Raw genomic sequence first — 25,171 nt, 5'->3', positions numbered from 1 at the left:
AAAAAGTGAGGGCAGAAAAAGTGAGGGCAGAAAAAGTGCGGGCAGAAAACGTGAGGACAGAAAAAGTGCGGGCAGAAAAACGTGCGGACAGAAAAAGCGCGGGCAGAAAAACGTGCGGACAGAAAAAAGGGCAGAAAACGTGCGGACAGAAAAAGTGCGGGCAGAAAAACGTGCGGACAGAAAAAAAGTGAGGGCAGAAAACGTGAGGGCAGAAAAAAGTGCGGGCAGAAAAACGTGCGGACAGAAAAAAGCGCGGGCAGAAAAACGTGCGGACAGAAAAAAAGTGAGGGCAGAAAAACGTGAGGGCAGAAAAAAGCGCGGGCAGAAAAACGTGCGGACAGAAAAAAAGTGAGGGCAGAAAAACGTGCGGACAGAAAAAAGCGCGGGCAGAAAAACGTGAGGACAGAAAAAGTGAGGCAGAAAAACGTGAGGGCAGAAAAAGTGGGCAGAAAAACGTGCGGACAGAAAAAGCGCGGGCAGAAAAACGTGCGGACAGAAAAAAGTGAGGGCAGAAAAACGTGGGCAGAAAAACGTGCGGACAGAAAAAGTGAGGGCAGAAAACGTGCGGACAGAAAAAGCGAGGGGCAGAAACGTGCGGACAGAAAAAAAGCGAGGGGCAGAAAACGTGCGGACAGAAAAAAAGTGAGGGCAGAAAAACGTGCGGACAGAAAAAAAGTGAGGGCAGAAAAAAGCGCGGACAGAAAAACGTGCGGACAGAAAAAAGCGCGAACAGAAGAACGTGCGGGCAGAAAAACGTGCGGACGGACAGACAAGGCCACCTCCACATAGTTTCCTTTCACAGAAAACTAAAAGCACTTTTAATTATTCTACTCACGTGGTGTCACGACAAACTCATTATAAATCTGTTAAAGTTTCAGGTGAAGATTGGTATAAAAAATTTGCTTTGAATTTCGCTGCTCATGCAAATTGCTCATTTTGGTTCATAGCACTTTTCGCGATGTCATTAATGAGTATTATCGATAAGGACACCTGAAAAGGACGGATCATAAATTTCTCTCTCTCGAATGAGGAAACGTGGAAGGTTTTGTTTGTAAAATTTGTAAAAGAACATCTTCATGATTAGCTATAAACCGAGTGCAATAGTTAATAATAATAATAATAATAATAATAATAGATTCACAATTTCGTGAAAAACAATCTGAGTAATAAAAGTCCACAATTATATAGTAATATATTTACTATATAATTGTGGATTTTCATTACTCACAATAATAATAATAATAATAATAATAATAATAATAATAATAATAATAATATAATAATAATAATAATAATAATAATAATAATAATAATAAAACTGGAACTGGAGCACAAAACTGAAGCCAAAGACCAATCGCTGGGACCTGTGAGATCATTCAGCGCTGAAAATGGAAAATGAGAGTAGAAAGGTTGGAAAGGTGTAACAGGAGAAAAACACCGCAGCCGCACCATGAGTCAACTGTTAGGAGAGAGTGGGAAGTAAGATGGAAGAAAGAGAATACGAACGGAGGCACAGTAAAAGGAACGAAAGGGGTTGCAGCTAGGGGTCGAAGGGACGCTGCGAAAAACCTTAAGCAGTGCGCGTTGATTGGCACTACCCATTACGCGGAATAATAATTGTATGCAACATTGCAGGTGAACTCTAATCCCATTATTACGAGGAATAATAATTCTATATAACATTGCCGATGAACTCTAATGGTCTAGGTCGCTACCCGGAGGTCAGGAACCGCTGGGTCAACGCGTGACCTAATCTTTTGTTAGTTTCTCGTGGCGATAATTCCCACAGCTGTCTCTGGATGAATCATTGAGCAATATCCGGCTCTCATTGCCTTCATTCAGAACTGTTGTAAATATAACTGAAGAGAATAGAATACAAAACTTAGGCCAACAGGCCAAGAACTGGGGCATAGGAGACCATTCAACGGTTGAAAGGAATTTGAGATTAGGTAGGTTTGAGCGTAACAGGAGGAATACCTCGCAGTTGCACTATGAAACAATTTTCATTGGGGTGGGTGGAAAATCAAATGGGAAGAAAGAGCTAAATATAAATGACACGATAATCAATTCTATTTATAGATCTCTCTGGCTTCGATACATTCAATGTATTAATCCAAATTCAAAGAGTTAATGATAAAATCAATCTTACACGTTTTGCCAATTATAATTTCATTGTTAAGTAATGTGCACGTATAACAATAGGCAATGATTATTATTATTATTATTATTATTATTATTATTATTATTATTATTAAGAGGATGAACCATATTCTTATGTTTGCGTAAATACAGTGACCACCTGATTATTATTATTATTATTATTATTTAGAAGATGACCTCTCTTCATATGGAACCAGCCCACCACAGGGGCCACTGACTTGAAATTCAAGCTTCCAAAGAATATTATGGCGTTCACTAGAGAGCAGTAAGAGGAGGCAAAGGGAAATACAGAATAAGCGATCTCACTTATCAAAAAAAAAAAAAAAAAAAAATAATGAATAGATAAAATTGTAAGTAAATTATTAAACGCCTTGAGAATTCTATTATGAATGAATGGTTGGATAACTCTTGTTGCTGTCTTTATCACTGACAAGTAAAATCATTACTCTTCACTAATAATTAACCAAAAGCTTTAAGAGAAAGAATAATAATAATAATAATAATAATAATAATAATAATAATAATAATAATAATAATAATAATAATTATTATTATTATTATTATTATTATTCTTCAGAACATGAACCCTATTCTTGTGGAAAAAGCCCACCACAGGCGCCACTGACTTGAAATTCAAGCTTCCAAAGAATATTATTATTATTATTATTATTATTATTATTATTATTATTATTATTAAAGAGGTAGCAGAAGATAACGGAAAAAACAGAAAGTCTTTAGAAAACCAGATAAATTAACAAATCAATAAATAAATAAATAAAAAATATAAGTAAAATATTAAAATGCAGGTCGAATTGTAATGGGTAGTTTTGCAAAAACTTCAGGAGTGTACGCATGTGGTTACAGTACTGACAGCTGCAACTTTCCTTCCAGCATCTTTCCCAAGGCCGGCACGAGGAGGAAGAAGAATGTTTTTGGAAGGAAAGAACCGGCGGTTGCCCCAAGTGGTAGCGCTTCCGAGGCTGTTTGAGTCTGTGGTGTTGACACGCCCCAATTCGCCCGCGCTCAAGGACGCCGGACAGGATGAGTGGCTTACCTACGGAGAGGTCAACAGAAATGCTAACGCCTTGGCCAGGTATGTTACCTTTAACACACACACAAAAAAAAAGTATATCTTAGTTTAACCAGACCGCTGAGCTGATTAACAGCTCTCAGGTGTAGAACAGAATAGAATAGAGAATTCAGGCCAAAGGCCAAGCGCTGGGATCTATGAGATCACTCAGTGATGTAAGAGAAATTTAGACAGTAAAATTGTTTGAAAGGTGTAACAGGAGGAAAACCTCACAGTTGGACTATGAAACAATTGTTAGAGAAGGTGGAAATTCAGATGGAAGAAAGAGAATATGAAGAGAGGAACAGTAAAAGGTTGAAAGAGGGTGCAGCTCAGGGGCCAAAGAGACGCTGTAAAGACCCTTAAGTAATGCCTGCAGTGCACCACATAAGGTGCACTGACGGCATTACCCTCCTACGGGGAACACAGGTATAGGTCTAGAATTCCTTTATCAATTACTCAGAATAATAACAGTAATGTATAATATAAATCCACAATTATGAAAATAAGTTGTATTATTTATACTAAAAAAGCAAAAGACTTTTAAACATCTGAACAACGTTCCTCCTCAGGTGTTCGAAAGCCTTTCTTCTTATCTTGAATAATAATACAATTTATTTATATAAAAGGTAGATTTTTATCATACCGCAGTTTTTCACGACATGGTGAATTTCTTATCAATAACAGTAATGGTTAGGTGTAAGTCACAAAACCAACTTTAAAAAGGTACCTAGATTCAATATGAGGATAGAAGGTAGAATTAAGAAGCTGGAATGAATTACCTTGTGAATGGAATTAAAACGTTGGGGAACGAGGGAATAAAGGAAGAGTAGTAAAATCGCCAGCTTCAGTGGGAGGATAGACCAGAAGTGGTTTGGTCAGGTAGGGAGAAAAGGAGCATCCCAGTGGTAAAATAAATAAAAAAATAAAAATTAGGAAACAAATTAAGGGGAGGACAAGATGTGTTAGATAAAAACAGCTTTTGTAATGGAATGGAATATAGACTTTACACCAAAGGCCAGGCGCTGGGACCTATGAGTAGGTAGGTTTGAAAGGTATAACAGGAGGAAAAGTTAAGTATATCTTAGTTTAACCAGACCACTGAGCTGATTAACAGCTCTCCTAGGGCTGGCCCGAAGGATTAGATTTATTTCTACGTGGCTAAAACCTCGCACTTGCACTATGAATCAAATGTCAGGAGATGGTAAAAAGGAAGATGGAAGAAAGAGAATTTGAACGGAGGTACAGTAAAAGGAATGAAAGGGGTTGCAGCCAGGGGCCGAAGGGGCGCTGCAAAGAACCTTAAGTAATGCCTACAGTGCACTGCATGAGGTGCACTGACAGCAAAGACCTCCTACGGAGTGTGAATGATGAGATTTTAATGATTTCCGAGACCAATATGACTCATGAAACGACTGATATCACAATCTGCTTTAAGCCAGCACGAAATTATACAGATGTACGATAATGACGATAAATAACGTTCCAATTAAGGGGCTAATAACGTCACAATGGGCATCCAAGTATTATGAACTCCCCAAGGCTTTGTGTACGGCAATGGCCTAACAATAATAAGTGGCCTAATAAGTGGGATCTCTTCTTTCTGTATTTCCCTTTACATTCTCTTGAGGTTCATCTTCTGAATAATAATAATAATAATAATAATAATAATAATAATAATAATAATAATAATAATAATAATAATAATAATATTCTTTGGAAGCTTGAATTTCAAGTCAGTGGCCCTTTTGGTGGGCTTGTTCCATATGAATAGGGTTCATCTGAATAATAATAATAATAATAATAATAATAATAATAATAATAATAATAATAATAATAATAATAATAATAATAATATTCTTTGGAAGCTTGAATTTCAAGTCAGTGGCCCCTTTGGTGGGCTTGTTCCATATGAATAGGGTTCATCTGAATAATAATAATAATAATAATAATAATAATAATAATAATAATAATAATAATAATAATAATAATAATAAATGAAGGAAACAGACCCTCTCTTAAACAGGTCTTATTGAAAAGGATAATTATGCGAATTTATCTTATACAGTCTCTTTTTATTTTCCTTACAATTTGCTTTTCAGATAAATTCGCATAATACAGCCATCCTCATCAATAATAATAATAATAATAATAATAATAATAATAATAATAATAATAATAATAAACACGAAAATCAAAACGACATGAAATTAAACAGGTTTTATTTTTTTTTGGAATTGCAATAATTGGAATTGGAGTGTAAAATTTAGGCCAAAGGTCAAGCGCTGGGACCTATGAGGTCATTCAGCGCTGAAACGGAAATCTGACAGTAAAATGTTTGAAATGTGTAACAGGAGGAAAACCTCAAAGCAGTTGCACCATGAAACAATTGTTAGGAGAGGGAAGAAAGAGAATATGAAAGGAGGTATTGTAAAAGGAATGAAAGGGTTTTTTGCATCTGGGGGCCGATGGGACGCTGCAAACAACCTTTAGTAAATGCCTACAGTTCTCTGCGTGAGGTGCACTGATGGCAACAACCCCCTCACCGTTTTTTTTAATAAAAATTTTAACCTTCACCAGATGTATCCTGCGCCGTTTGAAGGGAACCGCGTGCTCGAATCCTGACGGGGACAGAGTGATTGCTGTTTGCATGCCACCTACCTCACAGCTAGTCACTGCCCTGCTTGCCATCCATAAGGTGAGTTTAGATGCCAAATGGCGTTGCAATCCAGAGGGGCAATTATTTTTCATACGTTATTTATTGCTCTTATAAAGTACCCTCTTATTTATGTCCTTATAATGTAACTTCTTATTTATGTACTCATAAAGTAACCTCTTATTTTACGTATCAGTTGGGATTCCGATAATGCTGATAACTAACTGAGAGAGAGAGAGAGAGAGAGAGAGAGAGAGAGAGAGAGAGAGAGAGAGAGAGAGAGAGAGAGTTGCAACTTAATGGTTAGTGCCTTGGCATGCCACTCAGATGTCATGAGTTCGCGCCTACCCCAGGGCGATGAAAAAATCACTGGTTATGTATCACGATCAGTTACTGCCGCGGTGTGGGGTCTGCAGTGGGAGGCTGAAACCGACATATTCTTTGGAAGCTTGAATTTCAAGTCGATGGCTCCGTTGGCGGGGTTGTTCCATATGAATGGGGTTCATCTTCTGAATAATAATAATAATAATAATAATAATAATAATAATAATAATAATAATAATAATAATAATAATAATAATAATAATGAGTACGGCAACGTGGTGTGAAAATAGGAGTGAAATTTCCTTAGATTTGTTTCAAACTGAAATCTAGGATACACATCCGAAATACAACTGCGCTAAATCCTATTATGTAAAATATTGCGTGTTGCCACAAAAAGGCCGAAAAATTTGGTCGAAACTTCACATTTAGATAATACTATCCTAATATTTGTGAGTTGAAACATTATTTTTTGTTCCATTAATTAAGAGAGTTAAACTGCAGATATATGTACAAGGAACGCTTGATTGCAGCAATATTCAGTTCTGTTCAAAAGTGAATGAAAGTTGTACATTCTGTGTTGCTTCAGTCTTTATTTTAACCAAAAAGCTTCGAAAATGGAATGTATCAATCGATGAAAGTTCTATATTTAATTATCACTTCAATTAGCCTCTTACCTGACTTTCATTGCCGCTTCTTTTCTTCAGTGTTACTGTCCAGCCTCTCTAAATATTACTTCCCACTCCAAGTGTTGGGTTTTTTCCCGGTTCCCTTTTAGATCCTTGTGCTTCATCTTCTTTATTTTCCGGTGGTCTTTACTTTGCTCTCCAACCACTACAATTCTCTATTTTCAGTCTTGAACGCTGAATGGCTGAAAGTGGCCCAGTGCTTGTCTTGACAGCTTTGAATTTCTTATTCTTCTTCTTCTTCACCTCCTTCTCCTCCTCTTCCTCCTGCTTCTTCTTCTTCTCTTCCTATTGCTTCTTCTTCTTCTTCTTCTTCTTCTTCTTCTTATTATTATTATTATTATTATTATTATTATATTATTATTATTATTATTATTATTATTATTATTATTATTATTATTATTATTATTATCCAGAAGATAAACCCTATTCATTGGGCTTCTTCTTCTTCTTCTTCTTCTTCTTTTTATTATTATTATTATTATTATTATTATTATTATTATTCACAAGATGAACCCCATTCATAAGGAACAAGCCCACCACAGGGGCCATTGACTTGAAATTCGTGCTTCCAAAGAATGTTATGGTGTTCATTCGAAAGAAGTAACAGAAGGTAATGGGAAATACAGAAATAGATCAGTTATTAGAAAATCCGATAAATTAAGAAATAAATAAACAAATCAATCAATCAAATCAATCTTAGGTTAATTTAGCCTGGCCCGTAAAAGCTTAATTTACCAATAAACTATGAGAGAGAGAGAGAGAGAGAAGAAAGAGAGAGAGAGAGAGAGAGAGAGAGAGAGAGAGAGAGAGAGAGAGAGAGAGAATCAGTTCTGGAACTAATGAAACTTCACTTTATAGAAATCTCACTTTCACCTCGAAAATCCTTCTCCTCCCTAGGCAGGAGGAGCTTATCTACCTCTGGACGTCAATTTCCCCGAAAGCCGAGTGGCTTACATCCTGAAGGACTCGAAACCTGCTCTGCTCCTTGCCCAAGGGCGTCCCCAGGCCATCCAGTCCGTGAAATCTAGTCCCCAGATGGAAAACAATGTGCCCGTCTTGCATTTGGAAGACATGCAGAATGAGGTATTTTTCTAATTTCATGAAATAATTTTTTTTTTAATTTCTCTCCGCAACAGTTGTGTTGGTTTAATTGTAATTTTATTGCCAGTTATGAGTTAACCGTTTACTTTTTTAGAGTAACAGTTTCTTAGTGACTGTCATGAATTTCTGGAAATTTGCCAGTAAATGAGATTAGAAACTAAATGGTAAAAAAGCTGTGTTCCAATGTCTTAACTGAAATGAAAATTATCTCATCAACCATGCAATGATGCATTATTTTAGGTAGTTAAATTGCATCTGCAGAATTACTGGTCATGACAATGAAAACCTTAAAGAAAGGACATGAATTTCAATCGGTGCTACTTTACAAGGACTCTCTTTGATAACTGGTGATGTCTGTTTCAAACAAGAAAGTTAAGTAAATCTACCATACATGTTTTTCTCACATAAAGGAAGGGGTTCTTTCAGTACCACATCCTATTAAGCATAGAGCAGTCACGGACAATAATTGTTCTTTCGAATTCTTGGACCACAACGGCAAACAAACATATTTGTATAACCAAATGCTATAAATAAATACATAGATATTCATAAACCATAAATCAATCTGAACGATCAAATACTGTAAATAAATACAAAAATAATCATAAATTGACCTGAACAAATACTGTGAATAAATACATAAATATTCATAAATCAGTCTGAACAATCAAATACTGTGAACAATTACATTAAATCAAACTGAACAATCAAATATTATAAATAAACACATAAATGCACATAAATCAATTTGAACAATCAAATACTATGAATAAATACATAAATATTTATAAATCAATCTGAACAATCAAATACTATAAATAAATACATAATATTCATAAATCAATCTGAACAATCAAATACTATGAATACTTACATAAATATTCATAAAAAAATCTGAACGATCAAATACTATAAATAATTACATAAATATTCATAAATCAATCTGAACAATCAAATACAATAAATAAATACATATTCATAAATAAATCTGAACAATCAAATACAATAAATAAATATTCATAAATCAATCTGAACAATCAAATACCACAAACAAAAACATCAACAATAATGACAAAATTTTTGTTCGAAGTTTCAAATTCACCGATAAAACTACCTAGTGTCAGCGCCTAACGACTGACTCATTATCGAACAAAGGCTAAATAGCTTACAATGAAAAGAAGCCCAGCAATAAAAAAAATAATAAAAATAATAATGAAAAATATCAAGAGCTCAACAATTCAGCGAAACATATCTCTAACCTCATTCACCACCCCGCGCAAATCAGCTACAACGGGAAAGCAGCGAGGACCTGTCTGAAGAAGAGGTGGGATACGCCGTCGCGGGGGACATGATCATGACCATCCTCTATACCTCAGGGTCTACTGGCGTCCCTAAAGGGGTAAGGGTGCCCCACAGGGCTGTCCTTAATCGCCTGGCCTGGCAGTGGGAAAATTTCCCTTACCATGACGACGAGGTAAGTGTCCACTCGATACTGCAGAGAGGTAACACGTATTTGCTTTTCGGGAATATTATTAAAATGGGAAAAACCTTTGATGTGCTAAGCTGTATTCTGATTGCTGGTATGACGTTACTGATTTCTTACACGACAGATGTAGATGAAGAGTATTGGGATGTATACAAGTATATATAATTACTGTGAAATATTTGCTGTTTAAACAGAATTCCATCTAATATGAGGACTTTCCATGCCTGAAGAGACAGTTGGTCTCTGAAATATAGCATTAACTTTCTGTATTTTGGAGTTTTTAGCTCCTTATATATATATATATATATATATATATATATATATATATATATATATATATATATATATATATATATGTATAGAATCTAGTCACTTTTTACCAGATACATATGTAATTGTAATAGCCACAATGCCTCCCTTAACTTTCTCGAATTCCTCGTGCTTTTGTGGATATGCTTGTTACAAAGCCTTAAGAACCAAGTGCAAGAAATTGAGGAAATTCCCCAAATCAGAATGAGGTACCTTTGTCCACCTGACCACGAGAAAGTTAAGAGGGCGTTGAGGCTATTACAATTACAATTACACACACACACACACACATATATATATATGTATATATATATATATATATATATATATATATATATATATATATATATGTACACACATATATATATACACACACACACACACATATATATATGTTACGACCCGAGGAGGCCGTTCTACAGGTTCTTAATAAGTTTTTAATAAGGAATCGTAGGCAGTGATAATACAACACAGTGAATATGAATGTGGTAAACAAACACCAGAAAAAATAACAATATTTATTACAAAACTCAAAATTTCTTAAATATTAAATCAACCTTGTGCAAGTCACACTTACAACTAGAAAAAACATACTTTATACAAACACACTTAGGGGAATAGGTAGTGTGTTATAACCACAAGGTTCACCTAAATCTAATGAACTGATCCCTTAACCAATAAGAGTAATCCTTAATACTATTCAAACGGAACGGGCCCAAAATTCAAATACTAACCTAATTCTAAACAGAATCGGAAGGAAGAAAGAAGGCAAATGAAAGGTAGAAAACCTTAAAATTACCTACCTAAATAACAGAGCTAAACACGCGAAATACAGTGAATCAATATCAAAATCAGGGGAAATTATTTTAACCTGTAATCATGACCCACACCATAACAATATAGTTATATGTATATATCTATAGGGTTCATATATAATCAGGGGTTATCCTAACCCAATCCTTGGTCATTCCTGGGAAATGTACACTGAACGTCCCTGGAGTTTCTCGAGACTATCAGTCAGCAAAACAAGGGAGTACTAGGCATCAGGTGGAGAACGACAAATGCGAAGAGTTCCCCGAAGGAAACCAAATGTTTACACCTTACCTAATGCTAGCCTCCCTACTAGCCTCCTTTAACGGGCTCCGACAATCCAGACGTGCAGCAGTTCCAAGACCCTCAAAGCCAAGTCACAGCTAAAGCCTCTCCTACAAAGCTGGGATCCAGCGCCAGCCCTGTCTACCTGCGGACTCCTCCAACGGGGGAAAAGGCAGGGGAGGTCGCAAGTGACACAAGTCCCTGCGAGGCTACAAGAAGAAAGCCGTGATCAATATATATACACCGCAGGTGGCTCTTCACACACACCGGCGGGTCGGAATTTCCAATGGAATATATAGAAAATCTTCTCAAAACGTAGATTTGACGAAAATATATATATTCCAGGCTAGCTGCTGCACGAAGTCCTTCTGGTATGTCGATACAGCCCGAACTGACCCCAGCAGGCGATACCCATCCCAGGCGTAACACCTGGACCGTCACTCACACTCCGACGAAACTAAATAATAACAAAAAGGAGTTAATAGGGTTGTTCGCTAATTAACTATTGAAGAAGTAACGACAACACTCCTAAAATTATCATACGATACGCAACACATCGCATAAAATAAACACACAAAGATACTTTATAAGAGAACAATAATTAAACTCGATCATGGCTGATTTAAAAATACATCCTAAGTAATTTACATTTACATGACAATATATATATATATATATATATATATATATATATATATATATATATATATATATATATATATATATATATATAATATATATATATACACAAACATACATACATGTATAAATAAATATATGTACGTATGTATGTATGTAAGTATGTATATTTATGAAATCTTTCAGTGAGTAAATTCACTTGTTCCTTCCTTAGGTCTGCTGTTTCAAGACCGCCGTGACCTTCGTAGACTCGTTAAGCGAAGTCTTCGGCCCTCTGCTGACTGGACACAGAGTCATCGTTGTTCCGAAGGTAACATCAAATTTCTCGAAAAATAAGTATAAAAGTAAAAGCATGCAGTTATCAAATACAGAGAAAATATTATTAACAAATCAAAAGTATTCACTAGATTGTTAAGATGTCAATTTTGACGCATGCGCTTTGAGGTACAAGGAAAACTGTATTTAAAATCATTTCGATTATACTAAGATGTCAGTTTTGACGCATGCGCTTTTGTACATGGAAAACTATTTACAATCATTTTGATTATGTTTAGATGTCAGTTTCGACGCATGCGCTTTGAGGTACAAGGAAAACTGCATTTAAAATAATTTTGATTATACTAAGATGTCAGTTTTGACGCATGCGCTTTGAGGTACAAGGAAAACTGTATTTAAAATAATTTTGATTATACTAAGATGTCAGTTTTGACGCATGCGCTTTGAGGTACATGGAAAACTATTTACAATCATTTTGATTATGTTTAGATGTCAGTTTCGACGCATGCGCTTTGAGGTACAAGGAAAACTGTATTTAAAATAATTTTGATTATACTAAGATGTCAGTTCTGACGCATGCGCTTTGAGGTACAAGGAAAACTGTATTTAAAATCATTTTGATTATGTTTAGATGTCAGTTTTGACGCATGCGCTTTGAGGTACAAGGAAAACTGTATTTAAAATCATTTCGATTATATTTAGATGTCAATTTTGACGCATGCGCTTTGAGGTACAAGGAAAACTGTATTTAAAATCATTTTGATTATATTTAGATGTCAATTTTGACGCAGGCGCTTGGAGGTACAAGGAAAACTGTATTTAAAATCATTTTGATTATACTAAGATGTCAGTTTTGACGCATGCGCTTTAAGGTACAAGGAAAACTGTATTTAAAATCATTTTGATTATATTTAGATGTCAGTTTCGACGCATGCTCTTTGAGATACAAGGAAAACTGTATTTAAAACCATTTTGAGTTTTGCCACGTCTGGGGAAAAAACTCTTGTACATTATCACTGCCATTACCACAATAATCCAGATATAGAATGATACTACTGATATTACACCGTTGGGCTGTGGAACAGACTCCCAGAGGAAGTCTGTTACATCTTTCGAATGGACATCATATTCTTGGGAAGTTTGAATTTCAAGTCGATGGCTCCTTTGGTGTGGTTGTTCCATACGAATGGGGTTCATCTTCTGAATAATAATAATAATAATAATAATAATAATAATAATAATAATAATAATAATAATAATAATAATCAAGGTATAGACTCATACTACGGAGATCTCATTTCCGGCAGCGCATGACGGTAGCGGTAGACGAACTGGTGTCGGTCCTGGAAAAGGAAAAGGTTGGACGTCTGGTGACAGTGCCCACTCTCCTGAGGTCTATCTTGCTTCACTGTTCCTCCTCCGAGGGCAGGCGCCTCTCCCTCATCTCAGGTAAAGAAGAAGAAGAAGAAGAAGACGCTGAATTCACTCGGAGTTTTGTTGACGTCAGAAGCTCGGAGTTTTGTTGACGTCAGAAGCTCAATGTTGAAACATAATGAATACAATAAAACCCAAACTGCAGTGTCTGCGAAAATACAAAACTGAGAAAATGGTAGATACTGCAGTTTTCCATTGCCTGATTTTTGCAGATACTGCAAATGGGTCCCCCGCCCCTAAATAAAGCATCGAAGAATCATTCTGAAACTGCAGTAACTTGTGTATTAGTGTTTCACGAGCCCAATTGGTGGCATATCTCAATTTCGAAAATTTTGCAGAGGCTGCAGTTTTCCAAAGATCAATTAGTCAGAAGCCCAATGTTCAACCCTGACGAATACAATAAAACCCAAACTATGAGAAATGGAACAGAATTGCCAGGCAGAGAATTATATTCTAATAATCGAACTTACAAATATTAATAATTAAAAAAAAAAGAAAGGATTTACAAAAGACGTTTAATAGAAATACACAGATTACCTTGATAATTGCAAGGTACACTAATAAATTTTTTTTTACCAGGTTATGGGTATGCTCAGGTGAGGTCTTGCAACCTGAACTGCTCCAGGCCTTCTTCGAAACCTTCAGAGACGGACAGGTCAGAAACAGTTTCCAAATGCCACGCTAATAATTAAAAACTTGCACCAAACAAAACTGTCACCGAAATTTACAAAATAAATCAATTAATATACTTATTAGATAAAAAAATGTACTTAATTAGATAAATAAATAATAAAATGGTCAAAACAATCGTAGCAGTTTTGCACCGAGCAAAACTGTCATCAAAACTTGCAAAATAAATAAACAAAGAAATAAACAGATAAATAAATTTTTAAAAATTTAGATAAATAAATAAATGAATAAATAGATAATTAATTTATCAGATAAAGTAATAGGTAAATAAATAAATAAATTATTTATTTATTAAATAATAGATAAGTAAATCAATAAATAAATAAACAATTTATTTTAAATAAATAATTTATTTATTAGATAAATAAACAAAAAATAAATTACTATATAAATAAATAAAAAATTATTAGATAAGTAAATAAATAAATAAACCATTTATTTATTAGATAAATACAAAATAAATAAATTATTAGATAAATAAACAACAAAAATATAAAAAATAAATTATTCTGTAAATAAATACATAAATAAATAAATAATTTATTAGATAAATATAAATAAATTATTAGACATATAAATACATAAATAAATAAATAAATAATTTATTAGATAAATATAAATAAATTATTAGATAAATAAATACATCAATATACATAAATTACTTACTAGATAAATAAATAAATCAATATACATAAATTATTTATTAGATAAATAAATAAATTATTAGATAAAAATAAATACATAAATAAATAAATAAATAAATACATAATTTATTAGATAAATAAGTAAGTACACAACTAGACCAATTTCAGCTTTCGAATAACCGATTCTTGGAACGCTTTTTCAGACGATCTGCAACTTCTACGGGTCAACAGAGGTCATGGGTGACGTCACGTACATCCAGTTCCACAACAGCCAGGAGGCAGCAGAGAACTTGATCAACCTCAAAGTACCCATCGGTGAGTACAGCTGTAGCACCCGTGAGGCCACCTGTTCACAGATTTACTCGGTGGAAATCCGTAATTCTCTAGAATGCTCTTTTCAGTGACTGTTTCTCTACGGGTATTACTAAGCTTTGGAACTCTTTTCTACCTTCTGTTTTCCTTTTTCCCGTTATCTTCGGCCCCGGGCTAGAGAAGGGTGTTGGATTTGCCAGCCTCATTGGCCATTGGTAATCTTAAAAAATGGAAAAAACATTTAAGATATTTTCGCAGATCAAATAATTAAAATCGCTTACGAAAGTACTTCTAGAGCGAATATAAAATGTATTTTTGAAATAACTGAAAAGAACCCAGTATAAAAATATATATTTTTTAAATAACGGAAAGGAATTGAATAACATAAAATCTTTTAAACAATGAAAAAATTCAATCTCTTGTGTATGTATATATATATATATATATATATATATATATATATATGTGTGTGTGTGTATATATATATATATAAAAATGTAGCTTATATATACAAAATATAGCTATATATATTATTTATATATATATACATACAATATATATATATATATATATATATATATAAAAATGTACACACATATATATACATACAACCCTTTCCTTTACTCCTACAGGCACTGCGATCTCCAACAGTCAAATATACCTCCTCAACGCCGACGGAGACCAGGTCCCGGAAGGGCAGATGGGCGAGGTGTTTGCCGCGGGACTGAACTTGGCACTAGGGTATGTCGGGGGCGCCCAGTCCGACAAATTCGTCCGAAATAAATATTCTGATGACCCTGGTAAGTCCCATGAAGCTTATGCTGAAGACGAAATACAAATGTGCCGCATTTTAATATTATTATTATTATTATTATTATTATTATTATTATTATTATTATTATTATTAGTTCTCCGTTGGACGATAGAGTTGTATAGCACTCGATCTACCGGCCCGAGTTCGATACCGGCGGATGAAGAACCAACCAAGTGGTTCTTAGCCGTAAAATAAGTCTAATCCTTAGTGGCCCTCTCTAGGAGAGCTGTTAATCAGCTCTCCAGTGTCTGGTAAAACTAATATAGTAAAAATTATATATATAATAAATTTATTTCTGGTGATAGAAATTCATTTCTCGAAATAATATTCCACAATATACATAACCAAGCCACGTAAAATTCTAATCTTTACTCCTACAGGCAGCTCCTCAGTGGTCGATTTTCTGTCGTGAGCAACAGTCAAATATACCAATATGCGGCCTCAACGCCAGAGGTCCTTTATTCCTCACACCGTTGGACTGTGGACCAGGTGCCCAGAAGAAGGGCAGTATTACCCTAATGCTGTTCTGCTTGCCTTTAATACATTTTTTTCTATTTATTAATTTCTTGTTTCCTTTTAATAAGTGAGATCTCTTTCTGTTTCCTTTTAATGAGTGAGATCTCTTTCTGTTTCCTTTTAATAAGTGAGATCTCATTCTGTTTCCTTTTAATAAGTGAGATCTCTTTCTGTTTCCTTTTAATGGTGAGATCTCTTTCTGTTTCCTTTTAATGAGTGAGGCTTTTAATGAGTGAGATCTCTTTCCCTTTTAATGAGTGAGATCTCCTGTTTCCTTTTAACAAGATCTCTTTCTGTTTCCGAAATAAAGTGAGATCTCTTTCTGTTTCTTTTAATGAGTGACCCTCTTTTCCTTTTAATAAGTGAGAGTCCTTTTAATAAGTGAGAACTCTTTCTGTTTCCTTTTAATTGAGATCTCTTTCTGTTTCCTTTTAATGAGTGAGATTCTGAAATACAAAGTGAGATCTCTTTCTGTTTCCTTTTAATGAGTGAGATCTCTTTCTGTTTCCTTTTAATGAGTGAGATCTCTTTCTGTTTCCTTTTAATAAGTGAGATCTCTTTCTGTTTCCTTTTAATAAGTGAGATCTCTTTCTGTTTCCTTTTAATGAGTGAGATCTCTTTCTGTTTCCTTTTAATGAGTGAGATCTCTTTCTGTTTCCTTTTAATGAGTGAGATCTCTTTCTGTTTCCTTTTATCTCTTTCTGTTTCCTTTTAATGAGTGAGATCTCTTTTCTCCGTTGAGTGAGATCTCTTTCTGTTTCGAGTGAGATCTCTTTCGTTTCCTTTAATGAGTGAGATCTCTTTCTGTTTCCTTTTAATAGTGAGATCTCTTTCCTTTTAATAAGTGAGTTGAGATCTCTTTCTGTTTCCTTTTAATGAGTGAGATCTCTTTCGGCTTTTAATGAGTGAGATCTCTTTCTGAATTGAGATCTCTTTCTGTTTCTTTTTAATAAGTGAGATCTCTTTCTGTTTCCTTTTAATGGTGAGATCTCTTTCTGTTTCCTTTTAATGAGAAGATCTCATTTTTTCGAAATAATGTGAGATCTCATTCTGTTTCCTTTTAATAAGTGAGATTCCACAATAGTGAGATCTCTTTCTGTTTTCTTTTAATGAGTGAGATCCTTTCTGTTTCCTTTTAATGAGTAGATCTCATTCCAATGAGTGAGATCTCTTTCTGTTTCTTTTAATGAGTAGATCTCTTTCGTTTCCTTTTACAACAAGTTTCCTTTTAATGAGTGAGATCTCTTTCAGGCCAGATCTCTTTCTGTTTCCTTTTTAATAAGTGAGATCTCTTTCTGTTTCCTTTTAATAAGTGAGATCTCTTTCTGTTTCTTTTAAGTGAGATCTCTTTCTGTTTCCTTTAATAAGTAAGATCTCTTTCTGTTTCCTTTTAATAAGTGAGATCTCTTTCTGTTTCCTTTTAATGAGTGAGATAATGAGTGAGATCTCTTTCTGTTTCCTTTTAATAAGTGAGATCTCTTTCTGTTTCCTTTTAATTGAGATCTCTTTCTGTTTTTCTTTTATAGTGAGATCTCTTTCTGTTTCCTTTTAATATTATCTCTTTTATTATTGAGATTTTCCTGTTTCCTTTTAATGAGTGAGCTTTTAATGAGTGAGATCTCTTTCTGTTTCCTTTTAATGAGTGAATCTCTTTCAGCCTTTTAACCAATATCTCTTTCTGTTGGCTTTTAATGAGTGAGATCTCTTTCTGCTTTAATGAGGAGACTTTCTGTTTCTTTTAATGAGTGAGATCTCTTTCTGTTTCTTTTAAGAGATCTCTTTCTGTTTCTTTTTATTCTTTCTGTTTCCTTTTAATGAGTGAGATCTCTTTCTGTTTCCTTTTAATGAGTGAGATCTCTTTCTGTTTCCTTTTAATTGAGATCTCTTTCTGTTTCCTTTTAATGAGTGAGACAGATCTCCTGTTTCCCCTTTTAATAAGTGAGGCTGTGAGATCTCTTTCTGAAATTGGAATCTCTTTCTGTTTCAGAGGTTCCTTTTAATAAGTGAAGATCTCTTTCTGTTTCCTTTTAATAAGTGAGATCTCTTTCTGCTTTTAATAAGTGAGAGTTTCCTTTTAATGAGTGAGATCTCTTTCTGTTTAACTTTTAATGAGTGAGATCTCTTTCTGTTTCCTTTTTAATAAGTGAGATCTCTTTCCTTTTAATAAGTGAGATCTCTTTCTGTTTCCTTTTAATGAGTGAGATCTCTTTTTTTGTTTTTAGTGAGATCTTTTCTGTTTCCTTTTAATGAGTGAGATCTCTTTCTGTTTACTTTTAATGAGTGAGATCTCTTTCTGTTTTCTTTTCTTCTCTTTCTGTTTCCTTTTAAATGAGACTCTTTCTGTTTCAATGAGATTCTTTGGAAGATCTTTCTGTTTATTTTAATGAAGATTTTGAGATCTTTCAATCTCTTTCTGTCAATGGATCTCTTTCCCCTGTGGTGGGCTTTTGCTTTTAATGAGTGAGATCCATTTGAATAGGGTTCATCTTCTTTTAATGAAAATAACAGGGACCATTGACTTGAAAGTGAATCTGCCAACGAATCTGGTGTTCATTAGAAAGAAGTATCAACAGAAGGCAAGATAGAAAGAAGAGATCTCACTAAATGAAAAAAAAAATGAACAAATTAATAAATAAAAAGATAAAAACATAAATTATTAAAATGCAAGGAGAACTGTATTATGGTAGTAGTACACAGCATCATCTCTTGAACTTCCGAAGTTCCAATTGCCCTCAGTGAGTGAGAAAAGTGAGATCTCTTTCTGTTTCCTTTTTTAGCTTTCTGTTTCCTTTTAATAAGTGAGACCACTGAGCTGATTAACAGCTTTCTCCTGAGGGCTGGCCTGATGGATTAGATCTCTTTTATTTTATGAGTGGCTTTTAAGAACCAATGGTTACTTTAGCAGCGAGCTTTCTGCAGCTTATTGTTTCCTTTTAATGAGTGAGATCTCTTTCTGTTTCCTTTTGTGAATCCGAACCTTTTAACAGAACGAGAAATGAATTTCTATCACCAGAAAGAAATTCCTCTAATGAGTGAGATCTTCATTGGCCGGTCGGAGAATCGAACGCAGGTCCAGCAGAGTGCTTTCTGTTTCCTTTTTGAGAACGATACCAACCTTTCTGTTTCCAATGAGGAACTAACGGTGAGTGGAGCTTTTAAAGGACCTCTGGAACTGATAAGTTTCTTTTTAGAAAATACAGGAAAGTGAATCTCTTTCTGTTTCCTTTTAATGATAATTGTTTCCTTTTAATACGTGTCCTCCATTCCATGTTTCTGTTTCCTTTTAATTATCGACGGCGTTGCCTGATCTACCTTTTTGATCTCTTTCTGTTTCAACGATCTGGTCCTTGTTTTATCAACAAATTCGCTTGTTTTGATTTTTTGTATTTTCACTTAGTATTTTAACACCACCGCGTTAGATTACAAAGGGGAATCGAACGGATTCCTTTCTGTTTCCTTTTAAAAGATCTCTTTCTGTTTTTTAATGTATTTATTTTTAATGTATTTATATCCATACATAGCTGTTTCCTTTTAATGAGATCTCTTTTGTTTCTTAATTATTATTATCTCTTTCTTTTTTTTTTGTCTATCGCAGTCATCCTATTCGACTGAGTTTATTATTGTTATTATCTCTTTCTGTTTCCTTTTATTATTATTCTGAAGATGAACCCTACTTTCTGTTTCCTTTTAATGAGTGAGATCTCTTTCTGAACAATCCCACCTTTTAAAGGGGACGCACACTTTTTGAAATTCAAGATCTCTTTCTGTTTCCTTTTAAAAGAATATTATGGCATTCATTAGAACGAAGTAATATTATGGCATTCATTAGAACGAAGTAACAGGAAGTAAAGGGAAGTACATAAAGAAGATAAAAAATAAATAAAATGACTAAACAGATAAGAATGTAACTAGATTACTGAATGCAAGGAGAATTGTATTACGGGTAGTAACGCCTTGCTGAAATTCGCAGACTACGCCGTTCTCTACCGTACTGGAGACTACGGCCGCATCGTCAACGGAAACGTGCTGTTTGAAGGTCGCACCGATTCTCAAATCAAGGTCAGAGGTCACAGAGTGGACATGAGATCTCTTTCGAAGTGAGATCTCTTTCAAGTGAGGCCATCCAAAAAGTGCCCTGGGGGTGGATCTTCTGAAAATAAAATCTGAATCTCCTCTGCTACAAGGCAGGAGAAATCAATCAGGTGAGTAAAACCAGCTAGGCTTCAAGAAAACACATGTTATCACATACACAGTGCTCCAGTAAAGGTGTATATGGTTCATAAGAAAGAGATCCTGTTTAGTTAATGAAAATACATTATTATTTAAAACCAGTGGTGAACCAAACCAACAAAATTGTTTTGAACCTGATTTTGTTGTGTGTGTGTGTGTGTGTGATTTTCTCACTTATTGTTATTTTTTTTTGTACATGTCTACACTGAGTTTATATTATTATATATATATATATATATATATACATATATATTATATATTATATATTAGAATATATATATAGAATCTAACAGGAAGTAAAGGGGTCACTGAATTTACCAGATATCGTATGTAATTGTAATAGTCGACCTGACCACCTCGTTGTGTTTTCTCAGGGATGCAGGTTCGATTCCCACTGCCGGACATCAGAATTGCTTCATATGTCTTGCATTTGGATCTAAGGCTTTGTAGTGACGAGCGTATCCAAAAAGTGCGAAGAATTCGAGAAGTTAAAAGGTCATTGTGAGCTATTACAATTACACACACACACACACACACACACACACACACACATATATATATATATATATATATATATATATATATATATATATATATATATATATATATATATATATATATATATAGTGTATTCTTTTGAATTATACCCTAGTTGTCAATAATTGTAATAACAATTCTAAATAGCACAAAGATATGAAATCCCTTAACATAAGAACATAAGACATTTTATTAATATGATTATGTAGTCAATATGTCCAATACTTAGCAACACAGTGATTTTTCGTATTCTTGCGTCGCAACACCTATGGTCATCGACTCCACTTACCATGATCTACCACAACACAAAAAGTTGTTCATTAAATCTTAAAATCACTTAACAGGACACCAAATAGAACAGAGGCAAATGGTATTAATAATTCTAATGTTATCTCTCTGCCAGGCTTTGGTAGCCTTCTACACAACGGAAAATGATGGGCTAACGCCACAAGCTCTGAAAGTTCAAGTATCTACCCTTCTGCAACCTTATATGGTGCCTCAGGTAAGACAGCGCAAATTTCAGAGGTCTCAGGTATTAAGGTGCAAACTGCAATAGTCTCAGGTCAAAAGGCATATACAAACTGCAGTAGTCTAAGGTAAGAGGGTACAAATCACAGTAGTTTCTGGTATGAATGTATAAATTGCAGAACTCTCAGATATGAAGGTTCAACCTGTAGCAGTCTCAGTTAAGAAGGTAAACGTTGCGGCAGTCTCAGGTAAGAAGGTACACACTGCAGTAGTCGCAGATAAGAAGATACAAATCGCAGTAGCCTCAGTTAAGAAGGTACACATTGCAGTAGTCTTAGTTAAGAAGGTACACATTGCAGTAGTCACAGTGGTTCAGGTACACACTGCAGTAGTCACAGTGGTTCAGGTACACACTGCAGTAGTCTCAGGTAAGAAGGTGCAATTTGCACTACCTTCTAGTAAGAAGGTACAAATTGCTATAGCCTCAGGTAAGGTGGTACAAACTGCAGTAGTCTTGAGTAAGAAGGAACAAACTGCAGTAACCTCATGTATGAAGGTACAAACTGCAGTAGTCTCAGACCAGAAGGTATATACAACGTGCAGTAGTATCAGACCAGAAGGTAGACACAACCTGCAGTAGTCTTAGATAAGAAGGGACTAACCGCAGTAGTCTCAGGTAAGAAGGTACAAACTGCAAAAGTCTTTGATAGGAAGGTACAAATTACAGTTGCCAGTGCATTGCATTCCAATATACAGAAAAAATCCTAACAACTGGTTATATCCCAATGACATTCATCACAGACATAACTGGTACACGTGACATGAACGATATTGAAAAGAGTCCATTTCATTTCTCTTTACAGATGATTAAAATGGACGATCTGCCTCTTTTGATAAACGGGAAAGTTGACCGGCAGCAACTGCTGAAAATTTATGAGCGGAAAACTGAAGGTGAGTTTTCTTGACAAACACAGCGAGACTGATAATTTCTTTCTGAGAAACAGTTTAAAGTATTTTCAGGTTTTAGAGGTCAGTTCTAATGTCTTTTGCATGTACCACATTTGACGTGGAGAAAGGGTTATTTTTTGGTAATTTTACTTGTAATTTTTTTTTGCGAAGTAGCTTTTTGCATTTTTGTAAACGGCATTTTTTATTCTTTGCATATAATTTCTTGCATTTCTTTGTATGACTTTTTTTTTAGTGGTCATTAATTGAATATTTTTACATGACATTTTTGCCTACAAGTCGCAATGTCTTGTACTTTTACACATGCCATTCCTTTTAGTGGTCTTCTCTTTCATTAACGTAAATATCACATCCCTATTTCTTAGCGGCCATTACTTGCAACTTTATTTGTTTCTTATCGGTTTTTCTTCACTTTTACACATGCCATTTTTTTTTATTAGTGGTCCTTTCTTTCATAAATGTATACCACATCCCTATTTCTTAGCGGCCATTCAGTTCCTCGTTGGACGAATCGGTAGAGTTCTCGGCTAGAATTAGAGGAATTTATTTCTGGTGATAGAAATTCATTTCTCGTTCTAATGTGGTTCGGATTCCACAATAAGCCGTAGGTTCCGTTGCTGGGTAACCAATTGGTTCTTAGCCACGTAAAATAAGTCTAATCCTTCGGACCAGCCCTAGGAGAGCTGTTAATCAGCTCAGTGGTTCGGTTAAACTAAGGTACACTTAACTTAGCGGCCTGTCTTGCACTTTTACACACGGCAGCCCTACAACTTAACGGCCATTCCATACACCATTTTATACTATTTCGAAAACGCTTCCCAAAGACCCACATCCCGAAATAAATATTTACCCTTCAGGAGACCTGCAGGAGATCCCGATCGACCTGGAGGGCGTCCCGTGCGAGAAGAAAGAAGCGGCCAGAGTTCTGCTTCAGACGGTGGGCAAAGTCCTGGGCCCAGCCGTGACCGCGACCTGCGCTCTCTCCCTCAAAACCAACTTCTTCCAGATCGGAGGCAACTCTCTCAATTCCGTGCTCACTGTCACCAGTCTGAAGGATCTCGGGTACAACGTAGGTAGGTTCCTGAAGGCGTTCACAGCGAGAACCAGAAAACCTTGAGACTGAGTGATGTTATTTTCACAGGCCATATGACGGATACTTTTCTCAGACTGAGTGATGTTATTTTCACAGGCCATATGACGGATATTTTTCTTAGACTAGACTAGAATGTAGGTTTTAGGCCAAAGGCCTAGCGCTGGCACCTATGAGATCATTCAGCGCTGAAACGGGAACTGACAGTATGAAGGTCTGAAAGGTGCAACAGCTGTAAAACCTCAACGCAGTTGCACTGCGAAACAATTGTTAGGAGGGGGTGGATAGCAAGATGGAAGAAAGAGAATATGAATGGGAGTACAGTAAAAGGAATGAAAGGGAGTGCGGCTAGGGACCGAAGGGACGCTGCAAAGAACCTTAACGCCTACAGTGCACCGCGTGAGGTGCACTGACGACACTACCCTCCACAGCGGATATTTTCAAAATTCTTGTTAACGTTACGACATTATGACCAACGTAATATCAAATAGGCTGAGATCTGGCTGGCACTTCAAATAAACCTAACTAAAAGCATATATAAATTTTTAATAATCTAATTCAAAAGACAATAAAGACGATAGCCATAGCTATACTCAACAGCATAATTCAAAATAGCGTCAATCACCAATTTTGCAGCCACACTACAACGCCATTGAAAAGTGCTACAATAATACCCCAACAACGAAATCCATAAGAAACTTAACACTCAAAAGTAGTAACAGTTTAAAAGTTTAGTCTCAGTGAACCTGTCCTTCAGATGAAGACAGGCCCACCCTCACGAGGAAGAAGCTTAGGCTACAGATCAGGAAAAGTGACAAAAAACTGCAGTAACTGGTGAAAGACAGAATATTAACGTATAGGAAGGAATGCAAGTTTTTGGCCAAAGGACTAGTGCTCAACCTTGGAGGTCATTCAGCACTGAAAGGAAAACAAAGTAGAAAGGCTTGAAAGGTGTAACAGGAGGTAAAGAAGGACTGAAAGGTGTAACACAAGGTAAAGAAAGATTGAAAGGTGTAACAAGAGGTAAAGAGAGATTGAGAGGTGTAGCACACAAGGTAAAGAAAGACTGAAAGGTGTAACACGAGGTAAAGAAAGGTTTGAAAGGTATAACAGGAGCTAAAGAAAGTTTGAAAGGTGTAACACAAGGTAAAGAGAGTTTGAAAGGTGTAACAGGAGGTAAAGAAAGATTGAAAGGTGTAACAGGAGGTAAAGAAAGTTTGAAAGGTGTAACAAGAGCTAAAGAAAGTTTGAAAGGTGTAAAAGGAACCAAAGAAAGTTTGAAAGGTGTACCAGGAGCTAAAGAAAGTTTGAAAGGTGTAAAAGGAACCAAAGAAAGTTTGAAAGGTGTAATACGAGCTAAAGAAAGTTTGAAAGGTGTAACAGGAGCTAAAGAAAGTTTGAAAGGTGTAACAGGAGCTAAAGAAAGTTTGAAGGGTGTAACAGGAGGTAAAGAAAGATTGAAAGGTGTAACAGGAGGTATGTAACAGGAGGTAAAGAAAGACTGAAAGGTGTAACAGGAGGTAAAGAAAGACTGAAAGGTGTAACAGGTGGCAAAGAAAGACTGATAGGTGTAACACAAGGTAAAGAAAGATTGAAAGGTGTAACACAAGGTAAAGAAAGATTGAAATGTGTAACAAGAGGTAAAGAAAGATTGAGAGGTGTAACACAA

The 25,171-nt window shown here is 35.2% G+C and overlaps 1 protein-coding gene across 1 annotated transcript in view; it reads left to right on the top strand.

Annotated features, from left to right (window-relative positions):
* The first annotated feature begins 3,054 nt into the window (after window positions 1–3,054).
* LOC136833654 (beta-alanyl-bioamine nonribosomal peptide synthetase ebony-like) overlaps window positions 3,055–25,171 on the top strand; it is a 31,477-nt gene continuing 9,360 nt past the window's right edge. The window contains 14 exon segments of the mRNA XM_067095806.1: window positions 3,055–3,253; window positions 5,810–5,927; window positions 7,793–7,978; window positions 9,282–9,470; window positions 11,740–11,835; window positions 13,109–13,245; window positions 13,812–13,890; window positions 14,773–14,884; window positions 15,514–15,681; window positions 20,182–20,346; window positions 20,379–20,413; window positions 21,382–21,480; window positions 22,310–22,397; window positions 23,270–23,485. Coding sequence (XP_066951907.1) covers window positions 3,087–3,253; window positions 5,810–5,927; window positions 7,793–7,978; window positions 9,282–9,470; window positions 11,740–11,835; window positions 13,109–13,245; window positions 13,812–13,890; window positions 14,773–14,884; window positions 15,514–15,681; window positions 20,182–20,346; window positions 20,379–20,413; window positions 21,382–21,480; window positions 22,310–22,397; window positions 23,270–23,485 — 1,855 coding nt within the window. The 5' untranslated portion in view covers window positions 3,055–3,086.

The sequence above is a fragment of the Macrobrachium rosenbergii genome, chromosome 52 (assembly GCF_040412425.1).
Source record: "Macrobrachium rosenbergii isolate ZJJX-2024 chromosome 52, ASM4041242v1, whole genome shotgun sequence".
Classification (NCBI taxonomy): domain Eukaryota; kingdom Metazoa; phylum Arthropoda; class Malacostraca; order Decapoda; family Palaemonidae; genus Macrobrachium; species Macrobrachium rosenbergii.
The sequence above is the reverse complement of the archived record's forward strand: the minus strand, read 5'-3'. Positions and strand labels throughout refer to the sequence as shown.